Below are 13860 nucleotides of genomic sequence, written 5' to 3' on the forward strand. Positions count from 1 at the left end.
TGAAGATCTAGAGCAGTTTAGAATCTTCTGCTGGGACCAGATAAACTCAAAATAAGTCTCTTGCTTGGCAGGTCTTAGAAAATAAGTACTGTTCAAAAATAAGGGAAGTTATGTTTCATTTGCTGTCCCTGGGTTGGTGCAAGAACATAAGAGCCTCCTGAATCAGGCCAATGGCCCACTTAGTGCAGTAACCTGTTTCCAGTGGTCAGCCAGGTGCCTATGGGAAGCCTGCAAGCTGAACCTGAACACAAGAGCTCTTCCCACACCTGTGATTCCCAGCGACTGCCCTAGAGAGTCACACTACCTCAGACAGTGGAGGCAGAGTGTAGCCATTGTGGCTAGTAGCCATTTGATAGGCTTTTCTTCCATGAATTTTTCTAATCCTCTCTTAAAGCTATCCAAGTTGCTGGCCATCACTGCCTCCCAGTAGGAGTTCCATAGTTTAACTATGCATCAGTACTTTCCATGGCGTGTCCTGAATCTTCCATCCAATCTTCATTAGATGGTTCCAAGTTCCGGTATTGCAGAAGGAGATAAACTTCTACTCACTTTCTTCAAACGGTCCACAACTTTTTACAGCTCTGATTCAACTTTTGTCTAAACTGAAAAGCCCCAAATGTTGTAAGCCTTCATCATAGACCAGTTGCTCTGTTCCCTTGGTTCTTTGAAATGATTTTCAGCTCTACAATATTATTTTTTAGGTGAGGCTACCAAAACTGTACAGCATTCCAAGTGTGGCCACACCATAGATGTGTTTAATGGCATTATGTTATTTGCAGTGTTATTTTCAATCCCTTTCCTAATGGACCCCTAGCATGGAATTCAGCTTTTTCACACTGGATCAAAATCTTCTTTGAGCTATCCACTACGACCCTACGTCTTCTTCCTGGTCAGTCACCATCAGTTCGTTTACACTGAATTGCATTTACCATTTTACTGCCCATTCACCCAGTTTGGAGAGATCCTTTTGGAGCTCTTCACAATCTTTTAGTTTTAACCGCTTTTAGCAATTTGGTATCATCAGCAAATGTGGCCACCTCACTGCTCACTCTGCACCATGTATGAACAAATTAAAAAGCACAGGTGCCAATAAGAACCCTTGGGGAACTCTACTTTCTGACTCCCTCCATCGGGAGAATTGTCTATTTATTTCTGCTCTGATTCCTATTTCTCAACCAGTTACTGATCTACAAGAGGACCTCTCTTATTCCATGTCTCCTAAGCTTATTCAGGTGACCATTAGACAAGCATCTCCATTCCACTGGCTGGAAGTGACCAAACATGGCAACCCTTTACAACAAGGATAAAAAGGTAATACAGTATACAAGCGACTCTCAACTTAGGAGATTACATTCTGGGGATAGTGTGTATAGTCAAAACACATTGGGTTCAGTGATGGGTGGGATTGTCAAAGTCTTTTTCCCCTGGACACCTGCCCCACTTTATTTTAAATTGCATAAAGCTGAATGTGCAAGTTGGGAGTTACCGGAACTAAGCACATAAACACCTGCATTTGCATGAACAAATCCAAATACTTTTCTCCATGTCAAAGAAACCTACAGGGTACTTGGTTAATTTTACAGCAGTTTCTATTATATAGTCATTGGATCCAAAACGGATTGGATTCCCCAAGCTGACCTCCAAATAGGTGAATAGCCAATACTTGGTTGACACGTTTCTACCTCGCCTTTAAGACAAGACAGCTTCCAACAGAACAAGTCAAACACAAAAATCGATAAACGTAAAATAAAAAGGTGGTTGAGACCTCTGGTCATACTGTTCCATGCCACATGTCCTACAACCTTTATTCAAAAAGCAAGGTGACCCTGCCAAAGTACAAAGGTTACACAGAAAACAGGGTTAGTTGTCTGGGGGCCCTGATTACCCTAGAACACTGTGCAAAGTCCCAACAGGTTTTATTTACTCAGTCTAATCTCTCACAGCAAACAAGCCCAGTCAGCTGATTTGTCACAAACACTCCATTCTGGTACTCTTGATGTTCTCACCTTGGCCTGGAATGCAGCCATTTGCTCCGTTTTTGCCAAGGTCAATAGGAAAAAAAATAGATTACTTCAAGAAGTCATGCTACTTTACAAAGAACAGGATATAAGTAATAATTTCATAATAATCTTTACCAGACAAGTTAAGTGTGATGGCCAGCTTCAGTAGATAGGCAGAGGTTCAATTCTCCACAACAGGACCTATCATTCTCTTTTGAGGAGAATTGGGTATTGTGCAGGAAAAAGACAGCCAGGATGGGCTGTAGCAAGAATTGTGCTCTCTCTCAAAGTGATGCAGGGCTGCAGAGAATGGGAAAAGGCTTTTCTTTCAGCTTGGGTCAGCTACTAAATGTGGTGTTTAGCCACTTGTCAAAATGTGGACAGAGCATCATTCCTTTCAAGGCCAGGTGGAAGGCCACAGTGCCACCTTAAAACTTGTTTCAATGGCCCTCCAGTTGACTCAACAGGAGAGAACCCAAGAATATTTTTTTAGGCTCCACCATCCCTGCTTGTCTTTTCTTTCATCACTGCCTGTGGAGCTCTTAAGGAACTCCACCCGAAAAACAAAACAAAAAACTTGCCTCCCTAATCAAGACAGGTATATAATTGAGAGTTCTGCATTAAAATAGACTTCTAGGAAGTTCAGTGTGACCTTGCACCATTACTATGAGTGGAATGACGACTCCAACAGAAAGCTCAATTTCCTTAATGGTAGGTCAGCCTTGTGGTTCTTTGATTTCCTTCTTCTACGGAGCTCAGAAGGGTATTTTAGCCCCACAGCATCCATGTAAAATGGAGCTTGGATGAAAGAGGGTAATTTACCCAAAGCATCATGAAAACTTACAGGGAACTGAAGATGCAACAGCCAAGAGTATCCAAGCACACAGCTTAAGGCACTCTTGTCTTCTTCAAAATGGGCAGCAATTACAAAACCAAAGACAAACACAAAGTTGCTATCACAGAAGCAACTAACACAAAAAGCTGTACTGACTTCATACAATCCAAAAAGATTAACGTGGGACCCAACACAACACCAGCGGTAACAGAAAACACTGAACAGATGCTTTTCCATTATAGAATTTATTTAAAGGGGATGATAATTACTCAGTTACTGGCAGAGGCTCCTCTAATACATTTAAAAGAAGTGGGTTCCTGCTTTCTTGGACATTATTTACATACAAGGGCACAAGAATTTGCTGTCCAATAGGAATTAATTCCTGCTTAGATCTAAAAAGACAAAGGACTTGATAGAGCAGCAGTGGTTGTTTGGGAATGTACAGCTGGAGGCTGCTTTTACCATCAAAGGCAGCCCAAAAAGGCCTCCTGATTGAAGGCCACATGACAGTGAGGGAGGTAAGGTGAGAAGGGGCCAAAATCCTCTGTCACTGACTGCAAAATTCAGAATTAAACCTCCGTCCGCATCGCCATTCACTCCAAAGTAAATCATATGTGGTGGTTGCTGTGACCCCTGTATTTTGTGAGCACTCTGTTATTAGGGAGGCTAATAAGAAAAGGGAAGCCAAACTGGCAATTAAGTGATCTATTTCTGGAAAGCAGAGTTCATGCTCACCACAGTGAGAAGGATAAAAAGCAAAGCAAAAAAAAAAAAAAAAAAAAAAACATACACAGTGGAAGGATTCAGTGTTCAATTATCACCTATGTACTTTGCACCAGTACCTATTAATCCGATGATGGCACAATCACTGTGATGTAGGCAGAATTCTCCTCAGTAAAGTACAATTAAAATCCCACAGCTACTCCTATGGAGCATTCAGAAGCACAGAAGTTAACACCACTGGCTACTAAATTGGCTTTTAAATAAGTCTTTTAAAATAAAGCAACACTTCTTTCGTGGGGTAAAGAGTCCCCATTTAAAACAGTAGCATCAAGGAAGAGTCATGATTTCCCCCCTCCATCATGTTGATGGTCCCATAGTCTTAAGGTCAGAAGTAAGGTCAGATCCCTGCCTATTCAACTGCTGGGCAGGAGCTAAGCTTGCTTTGTTTCCTGTGAAAGGAAAGAAGAGTCCTGTGCACAAAAACACCCAGGAAAAAAGAAATGATGGTAGGGAAAGAATTATAAGAAATTCTCCTGGCAGTTTCAGGAACCCAAGGATGACATATACTGCCACCCCTACATAATTGGCACCAACCTACTGAAAGAAATGTTTCCTTAGTGACCAGGTCTACTACTCAGTGAGTCACTAAAGCAATTATACGTGGGGGATTATTTCATGTTCTGTTCCTGTATACTGTTGCTTGCTCAGCATTGCTGTTCAGCCATGGCAACAAGGTGTGCAATTTCCCAAGGACTACCTCTGAATATCCAGCGACAAAGGAGCTTGCATGGATGCTCCTTCCATACAAGCCCCACTGAAATGAACAGAGATTGAATAGCGGCCCTTGATAAGAATGCACCCAATGCAACAATGATCCCAATGATCAGTATGTTTACAAAACCGCGGGCCTTTCCAAAGTTTTGCAGATCCTACTTATAGTCTTTAGTCCCTTAATTCCAGGGGCACAATCCCATAATATTCATGTAGGGGAGGATTACTGGATAGAAACAAACAGCACAAGAGTCACATTCCCCAGCCACTTGTTGGATCTTCCAATGCATTATGTAACAGATAACGTCCACCCTCCCAAATTAAGAAGTGTTGTTGAATTCCTGGCAAGTTCCTCTCCAGTTGCTATTGATTGGCTGCCTCACAAGCATCTATCCAGTCACTGTAAACATCCACTGGTTCTGAAAGATCTTTAGGGTGAAATGTCAAGGAAGAATCTACCATAAGTGCCCCCCACATAAAAAATACTATTGGTTTTGGATGTGTATATTTTTCAAAAACACTGCTAAATCTTGCAAGTGATTTCTTCTATGAACCACAGTTAAGCTGGTACAAGAGTGGAACTTTAGCTGATTTTAAATATCTGTGGTGGTGGGGTGTTTCAGTTGATTAACCACTCTGGCAAGGCTATGTCTGATCAATTTTGATGCTAACTCTCTATTTCCAGGTCTTTATGCAGGGTAAGATAAAACATGTAAAGGCCGAGACCAAGCAGAAAGCATTACACCCTAGGTTACGAATTACTGACATGAAAACGTAGGAGCCAAGTCTACATGGGGGAAGAGAATAAAATATTATAAAACTGAATTGAAGTTCAAAGGATACATGTTATAGGAGTCTGAAATTCTTCCAGACACACGGTACAGGATATCACACCCGTATTTCGAGCCCTGTCCCTGAAATACAAAAAACATATTATAGCTGAAAAATACCCATATGTAAGAAAGTGTAAGCCAGAAAAGAGGAAAAAGATGGTACATTCATATGACTTTGGGTATGGAATATTGTTTTAACATGCAGTGAACAGTAGGCACAAACATTCCTACAGCCATCTCAGTTAGAGGCATAGCAAAATAAGAAGTACCCTTCACAAATCTTTCCCTACAGAATGGATGGGGAACCTCTTGCCCAAGAGCCAATCTTATGCCACACAGGGCTCCAATCTGGCTCACAAACCATGTTACCCAAACCATGCCCACTTGTGAATCATTCTGATGGAAAGGGCTTTCCAATCCTGCTTTGCCTGGGGAAGTAGGACACACAGCCAATGCCTGCGGAAAGCAGGAGTGAGCTCCCTCAGCATCAGCTAATGTGTGAAGAGTTCGATTCTGCTTGGGGACTTGGGAAAACATAAGGCCAGCACAAGAAGCATAAATATTCCATTTTCACCACCCTGCATTAGTACTAAAATCATTTCAATGCCAACAGTGAAGGAAAGCAAACAAGGACGAATTTGGAAGAGGTACTTTGAAATGAAGAAATGTTGGCCTCTGCACTTAAAATCTGATATGCTTAGTGGGGAATAAAATAATGCACTCTTCATACATTTCTCTTTTTATTTAATCATTTTCCCCCCCACCAACACCTGAAGGCCTTGTTCAGCCAACATCTGAAACTTGACAAAGGACTTTCTTGGTAGCTGCTCCCACAATTTTGAACTCCTTGCTAATAGGAGGCCCAGTTAGCCTCACCTCTGGGGTTTTTTTTACCTGCTTTTTGTTTTTTTCCTTTTCCTGTGTTATTGTATTTATTAGTTAGCTGCCTTGATCACCTTTTCATGGAAATACAGGATACAGATACAACCAAGGAATAATGGATATTTTTTACGTGCACTTGAGAATTCTCTATCTCCTTGAAATATATCATTTACTTGTTCTTCTGAATGCTTCAGTCTTGTTCTGTTAGATTTCTTTTTAAAAATCCTTTAGTTTTTGTCACTCTCTCTTAAAACCTTTGAATTCTGCCACAAACACTTTCTTCATACACCCCTGAATATAGAGGAGGGGTGGCAAAGGAGCCTGAGTCATCTCGTAATTTGGCTCTGGAGGCATTGTTTGTGGCACTGTATACAATGTAATACATGGAAGGTGAGAAGATTGAACTACCAGCAAAGTGCTGGCCTACCCGCTAGTTTTCCTTTATTCCCTTCCCAGTTCTAATAACGTCTCTGTTCCCAGCTAAAAAGAAATGTCCTCCTGCATGTCTATTTTCTGAACCTTCCCTTGTGAGGGCCAGGATGCACATGTCTGCACCCTATTAAACTTCAGTTTGCCACACAACATTAATCTACACTCTTCTTTTTTTACATAACTTACATTTTAACATCACACGATTTCTCATGGTTACAGAAGGGGCAAGTAAATTGGGTCTCAAGTGTCCCAGTCATCTTCTTCTTGGGTGGAGGCTTCCGCTTTGACTTCCTACGGCCCATTTTTGCCTATAGCGTGCAAAGCAAGGAGAAACAAATGTGAAGGGGGGTGGAGGCAGGAGAAGAAGCTTCAGCAAAAGTCCTTTTCATGTCAAAGGGTCTTCCCCAACGTGGTGCCCTCCGGATGCTTCAACTGCAACACCCACCCCCATCATCAGTCATTCTAGCCGGGACTGACGGGAGTTGCAGAACAACAACCTCTGGAGGGGAGCAGGTTGAGGAAGGTGAAAGCGGTTGTAGAACATTAAGGAGTGATTAAAGTATTCAGAAAGCTGTTGCACCAACAAGATCAATGATCACTTCGGAGGATTAGGGTTGCCCAGATTCAGAAAACTGCAGCCGAGGAAGCAGAGCCAATGACTGGCAGTTCCACTGACTAGAAGATGCAGCCTAGCAGGGAAGAGAACGTGGTGGCCAGGATGCAGGAACCTGACTGCGTATGGTGACTCAGGGGCAGAGCAGAGCCAGTAACAGGAGTAATCCAAGAATCATGCAAAACAAAAAGCCCCTAGGGTCTGGTTATATCAGCATGCTCAGTAACTAGAGTGTGAGACACTTACCGGTAAGCATTAACAGGTAACCTGCCACACATGAGATAAACAATGACAGGAGGTAAACAATGTACTCAGGTTTCTCTTGAGCTACACCCCTTCTGTGATGTAGGTATGATGTTTCTGGGGGTGGTCTTGGACTCCAAGGCAAGCAATTTAAAATGTCTATATATGGGTGGACACACTTTTGTTCTGGGTCCTCCTCCTGCGTGTGAGGGGAGCACCCTGTTGCAACAGTTCAATAAAGATCAGGCTTACTAGCTGCTTTGCTTCTCAATATTCTCTGGTTGGCCTCTGTTATTTTCTCCGACCGATGGAGAACCTGCAAAGGACTCTAGAAGGGCTCTTGTGTGTCCCCCCCCCCCCCCAATAAGGGAATAAGTGCAGATTGTCGTTTATTACAGAAACCACTGGTCTAAGGTGCTCTTTGGCGCCTAGTTTATACACCCCAGTTTCGAAAGCTGGTCTGCTTCCTGAGCATCTCTCAAAAGTGAGCCAGAGCAGGCCAAGGGCCCGGCTGGTTTTGCCCGCTTAGTGGGGCGGGCGACTCTCGTCATGGAGCTCCTCAGAGGAGTTCCAGGCGAGGGCCGAGATAAGCGGCGCCCAACTGGCCGCGCTTGTCCCCGCTGGTGCGGCGAGCGACTCGGAAGCGGCGGGGTGCTCCTCTTCCCTCCCGCGCTCCCTTCGAGGGCCCAGAAGCAGCTCCGCTTCCGGAGCCAACGCCGACTCGAAGCTCACTCCGGGCGCCAACCCGGAGGCCCGCCCGAAACCTTCCCTTCCCCCGCTTACCTGGGGTCGGTTAAAGGCCTGCTTTCTAACGAGGTTCCACAAGGCCTCGTTTCTAACGGAGACCAGCACTTCCGGCGCGCCACCCGGAAGGGAAACGCGACACTTCCCGCCTCCGCCACCCGCCGGGTTCAGGGAAGGCAGGTTGGGAAGGCGTAGAGATAGTGAAAAGGGTAGAGTCGCCCGACGCGGGTGAATGATTTGGAAGGCGGGAGGTCGCGCCTTTCGGGAAAGCCTGCGGGGGGGGGGGGGGAGGAAAGGAGGGAGGAAGGAAGGAAAGGAAGATTCAGTGATTTTAGCCCTGTTTGATTGAGGAGGCGAGCGGGGGAAAAAAGGAAAACAGAAACAAAAAAAACAGGCGCACCGTATATCTGGTCGCAGCAAAAGATCATAGTGCACAACAGCAGACTTCTGCTCCGTCCCAGGCAAGGCAGGTTGTGGTGTTTTGTTTTGTTTTTAAAATTATAAACTGGAAAAAACCCAAAAAAACACATATCCCACACAAAATAAGAGCAGAGTTAGAAAGCACAGGAACTCCTGCCTTAGCTGTTATTTTTTGGGGGGAGGGGGGTCTATGCTCCGCAATCCCACAGCTAAAACCCAAGATTTCCCCCCCCCCCCTCCACCAGGTGATTTCTGTGGACATATCTGACCCGCCCTTGAGGAGATTTTGATTAAAACAAAACGGAGCCCGCCATTTCACCGCATTATCTGTCAGTCTGCACCCGCTTGTATATCTCTGTATTTATTCCTAACCACCCATTCGCCAAGCCGACCGACAAAAGGTCCCGGATGTATTATGAATGAAACGTCAGAACTGCTTCTGTTCATTCAAACCGACAAAGGTCCGTCTCCAGCGCCTCGTTCTACTGGCGACCAGCCGGGTGCCTGAAGAATCGCGCAGGCAGGCGCGACGCAGCAATTCTTAAGCAACAAGGCTGCAACCCTATGCACACCCTTAGCGAGAACTCGAAATTTATTTATTTCCCACCCTTTTCCCTGGCAGGGACTCAAGGCATTTTACAGCTAAGAACAGCTAAAAACAGGAAAATAATAATAATGATTAAAAACAAGCGTTAGTAGAATTAAAATCATATACATATATAAAATCTGTTTAAAGCATATAAATAATTACAATAAAACCAGCAGGGCACCAGCCCTTTCATTAAAAGCAGCTGGTTCCCAAAAAAAGACTGTTGGAACAAGAAGATTGTCATTTGCTGGTGGAAGCACAATAAGGAGGGTGTCAGTCTGTCTTCTCTGGGGAGGCAGTACCAGAGTCTGGGAGCAGCCACCACCACCAAGAAGGCCCTGTCCTGTGTCCTCACCAAGCATACCTATGAGGGTGGCAGGAGTGAGAGAAGGGCCTCTCCTGACAGTCTCAGAACCCAGGCAGGCTCATATAAGGGAATCCCGTATCTTATGATTCCAAGTTGGATCTTCGATCAACTTCCCCTTGGCATGCTCTCTTATTCTTCCCTGGCTGCTTCAGCCCAAAATCTCATTTTCTCATCATTACCTGTAGCTACCCATTACAAAAATAAACTTTTACTCTCAGCCATTGCCTCAAAATGACCCACCTGCATTCTTCTGGCCCTTAACTCAAAACTCCCCCAAAGCACTCAAAATTTACCATTCAAGCCACCACTGTCCCCTGAGAAACCTTTTTCTAAGGCAAGTAGCTCTAGTTACAGTCCGTACTAGTTCCCCCTTCAGATAAATCTAAACTCTTTGGAACTTAGTCTATTGTTAGTGTGCTGTTTACTGGTGGTGTTTTCCTGAATAAGCTAATTTCCTCTTTGGTGCAGTGACTTTTACTTTTGATTTATCTGTTGTCCTTGTTAACCCTCAGGTGCCAGATTCTGGAGTGCATTCGAGTCTCAAGTATGGAAAGATTTCTTTTAAAGGGGTTGTTTCAGGGCTACATGTGAAAACTGAAGGCTTGCCTGCAAACTTCTTAACAATACTTTTACCTGTGCCTATGCTTATAAATATGTTGCAAGTCCCTTAGAGACCATTTTTGTGTAAGAAGCAACTAGCAAGTCTTCTTCTTCATCATCTGAAGACCCTTCTCTGGGGGGCACTTTCGGGAGATGTTTGGAGGATGACGAGTGAACAAACCTCTTTAGCAGCAGCCTTCCCCCTGCTCCATCTGTGGAACGCTCTCCCCAGAGAGGATTGCCTGGTGCCAACATTTTCATCTTTTCAGCTCCAGGCAAATACATTCTCATTCTCCCAGATATCCTGCGTTGATATTGTCTTTTTCTGATAGAACTTGATTGTTTCTGGGTGCAGAAGGCTTTTTCTATTTTGTCACTCAAGTCTGTGTTCACATCACATTTACTTTGCTTCTGCTGTGATTTTACTCTACATCCCATAATTTAGAAGCACATTTAGCACATATGGCCAACCTAGTTGAATGGGATCCAGCAGGGCTCATCTTATATTCAGATGTGAAGCTGGTTTGGGGGTTATTTAATGGTTGTTGTTGTTTGCAGGTGGTGTTGAAGAAAGGGGTTATTTTGCTCTACAATCCATAATTTAGGAGATATGGTGGCATTTTTAACCATTACATGATATGTAATAGGACAAATTTTAAAAATCTGCATCAGAGGTTATTGGGGGGGGGGGGCACTAGGAAATGTGTTCTATCCTGCAAAACAATAGTTAGGGTTTTTGGCCTCCTGGGGGAATTTTTTACTGTCACATCTTGCAGCCATTTTGGAAAGTGTCCCACATGCTCCATCTGGGCTCCCAGATGACTTGCAAACTTTCACATGCATATGGCACCCACTAGCAATTTATAGCTGATAACTTCAAGTAAAATACTTGGGCCACATGGTGCTAATCTCCTGCACTAATGACTAAGATGTGGAGTTTTCACCTGAGGAATTTCTGATTTTTCTCACACACACTTCGCCTCTGTGCTATAAAGGTAAAGGTAAAGGTACCCCTGCCCGTACGGGCCAGTCTTGACAGACTCTGGGGTTGTGCGCCCATCTCACTCAAGAGGCCAGGGGCCAGCGCTGTCCGGAGACACTTCCGGGTCACGTGGCCAGCGTGACATCACTGCTCTGGCGAGCCAGAGCCGCACATGGAAACGCCGTTTACCTTCCCGCTGGTAAGCGGTCCCTATTTATCTACTTGCACCCGGAGGTGCTTTCGAACTGCTAGGTTGGCAGGCGCTGGGACCGAGCACCGGGAGCGCACCCCGCCGCAGGGATTCGAACCGCCGACCTTTCGATCGGCAAGTCCTAGGCGCTGAGGCTTTAACCCACAGCGCCACCTGCGTCCCGCCTCTGTGCTACACCAGTGTTATAAACAAAATCTGCCCTTATTCCCTTATGGGGGACACAAGAGCCCTTATAGAGTCCTTTGTAGGTTCTCCATCGGTAGGAGAAAGTAACAGAGGCCAACCAGAGAATATTGAGAAGCAAAGCAGCTAGTAAGCATGATCTTTATTGAACTGCTGCAACAGGGTGCTCCCCTCACACGCAGGAGAGAGGAGGACGACCCAGAACAAAGGTGTGCCCGCCCTTATATAGACTTTTGGAATTGCCCACCCTCAAACTCCAGACCACCCCCAGAATCATCATACATAGATCACAGAAGGGGTGTAGCCCAGGACCACCTCCCCCCATACATCATACATACATTACAGGGGGCAGTCTAAAACAGAATCCTGAGTGTGTTGTTTATCTCCTGTCTGACAGGTTACCTGACTGCATTATCTGGGTTTTGGCCACTCTTTTGTTATTATAACTACTTAATTCCTGAATCCAGGCACAAGCCACAGGCTCACCCTATTCACACCTTAAGGCAGGATTGGTGAGCACAGAGACAATGGGGAGGATTTTTCAGTTTTCTTCCCTCCTTGCAGAGAAACATTTGGTTTCAGGACTGTCTTCCTGTGCTGCTTCAGACATGTGGTTTATAGATTTATGTATGTGTTTGCTTGGCACATTTATGAACATTTATTATATATACTGTATAGGACCTTAAAATTCTTATTACACCAGTGACTGTCTCATTTGTTTCCAGTTGCCATCCCAAAGCCTCACACCACTTACAAGTTTTTGAGGAAGGCTCCCACCTCTGCTGGCAAAACCAAAATGGGAACTGTACTAGCTCCACACTTAAGCTTATACCCTTATTGTGTCATCTTTCTTATGCAAGCTTAAAACAAATTTCCCAATGACACGGCAGTTTGAGACGGGGAGTGAAGAACCTTATGACTCAACGTTTGCACTTCTCTAGTGAAGAGAAGCCAGCTCCTGGGAGATAACATCTTACTTCTTCCTTTTTGGTATCTCTTGAGAGTAGCCAGAAACTGGAAAACAAGTTTACAAGTGCTGCAGAATTGAAGTCATAGAACCAATGTGGTGTAGTTGTTAAGAGTATCAGACGAGGATTGGAGAGTCCCAAATTCAAATCCCCATGAAGCTGACTGGGTGACCCTTGGTCTCTAGGGGTCAATTCTACAGGGTTGTTGTGGGGAGAAAATGGGGAGGAGAGAAACTGAGCTCTTCATTCAGAGGTGGGATAAAAGCTGTAAATAAATTTTAGGTCAGGCAGAATATAAAGCCATGGTGTTATGTCCTCTCCTAAAAGGCAGCAGTTGTCACCCAACCTTTACAAAGGACTTTATGGGTTGTGGTAGAGCTTTGAATGTAGAAGGCTCCCTGTTCAAGACCTGGTGTTTCCAAGTACGGGTGGGAATGTCCCCCCTCTGATACCCTGGAGAGTCGCTGTCAATTGGTGTAGACATGGAGCAATGGTCTGACTCAGTATAAAGCAGCTTCATATGTTCCTGCACATCTTCAGCTCTTCAGATTTAACGGTCAATAACTTGCAACTCTGAAGGGGAAATATTTATTGCCTCTTATGACATGCTTAGAGGGACGCGCGTGGCGTTTTGGTCTAAACCACTGAGCCTTGGGCTTGCCGATCTGTGGTTCGAATCCCTGCGACGGGGTGAGCTCCTGTTGTTCAGTCCCAGCTCCTGCCAACCTAGCAGTTCGAAAGCACGCCAAAAAGTGCAAGTAGATAAATAGGTACTGCTCCAGCGGGAAGGTAAACGGCGTTTCCGTGCGCTGCTCTGGTTTCGCCAGAAGCGGCTTAGTCATGCTGGCCACATGATCCGGAAGCTGTCTGCGGACAAACGCTGGCTCCCTCGGCCAGTAAAGCAAGATGAGCACTGCAACCCCAGAGTTGTCCGCGACTGGACTTAACGGTCAGGGGTCCCTTTACCTTTACTTAGCACACGCTTGCTTCAGAAGAAATGCAACCACCTTTTAGCAGATGAGCAGCTGACCTTGTGGAACAGCCTTTGCAATGCAGATACGACGTTTGGGCCAGTGTGGCTGGGGGCAATCTCACCATTAGCGTACGGAGGCACTAAGATCTGTTTGGATTCTTTTAAGTCCTCCCCCCCCACACACCTATAAACTGCAAAATTCATCACTCCTTCTTCTGCAATGTGCTTAATCTCTCTCTTTTTGAACCTGAAAAACAGCAGTCATGTGGCTGCTTTTATTGACAGTTTTATTGTGTTTGTGTCACACATACGTAATATTCATATTCTAAGGTGGCACAGAACAGGGGAGGGGGGGTTGCTGTAGCAAAATAACGTGTCTCCCCCTTTTGGAATTTGTTTCTGTTAATTTGTGAATTAGGTCCTGTGTCTAACAAGCCTGGTTTTGTCTGGAATGTCTTGATAAATATGAAAGCTGAATGTTCATGACTGGA

General features: G+C 44.8%; 1 protein-coding gene across 2 annotated transcripts; it reads right to left on the bottom strand.

The window, feature by feature from the left end:
* Positions 1 to 3064: 3064 nt before the first annotated feature.
* Positions 3065 to 8254, bottom strand: ELOF1 (elongation factor 1). 2 transcript variants are annotated; one of them, XM_083719979.1, is made up of 4 exons: positions 8116 to 8254; positions 6663 to 6784; positions 5173 to 5243; positions 3065 to 4757 (listed from the first exon to the last, which is right to left on the bottom strand). In XM_083719979.1, the coding sequence occupies exons 2-4, from the start codon at positions 6776 to 6778 to the stop codon at positions 4693 to 4695; spliced, it is 252 nt and encodes an 83-aa protein (XP_083576105.1). In that variant the 5' UTR covers positions 6779 to 6784; positions 8116 to 8254; the 3' UTR covers positions 3065 to 4692. The 2 variants fall into 2 exon arrangements, with proteins under 2 accessions (XP_083576105.1, XP_083576106.1); XM_083719980.1 differs by lacking the exon at positions 8116 to 8254 and adding an exon at positions 7401 to 7529.
* Positions 8255 to 13860: the final 5606 nt, after the last annotated feature.

The sequence above is a fragment of the Podarcis gaigeae genome, assembly GCF_964106915.1.
Source record: "Podarcis gaigeae genome assembly, chromosome: 17".
Classification (NCBI taxonomy): Eukaryota; Metazoa; Chordata; class Lepidosauria; order Squamata; family Lacertidae; genus Podarcis; species Podarcis gaigeae.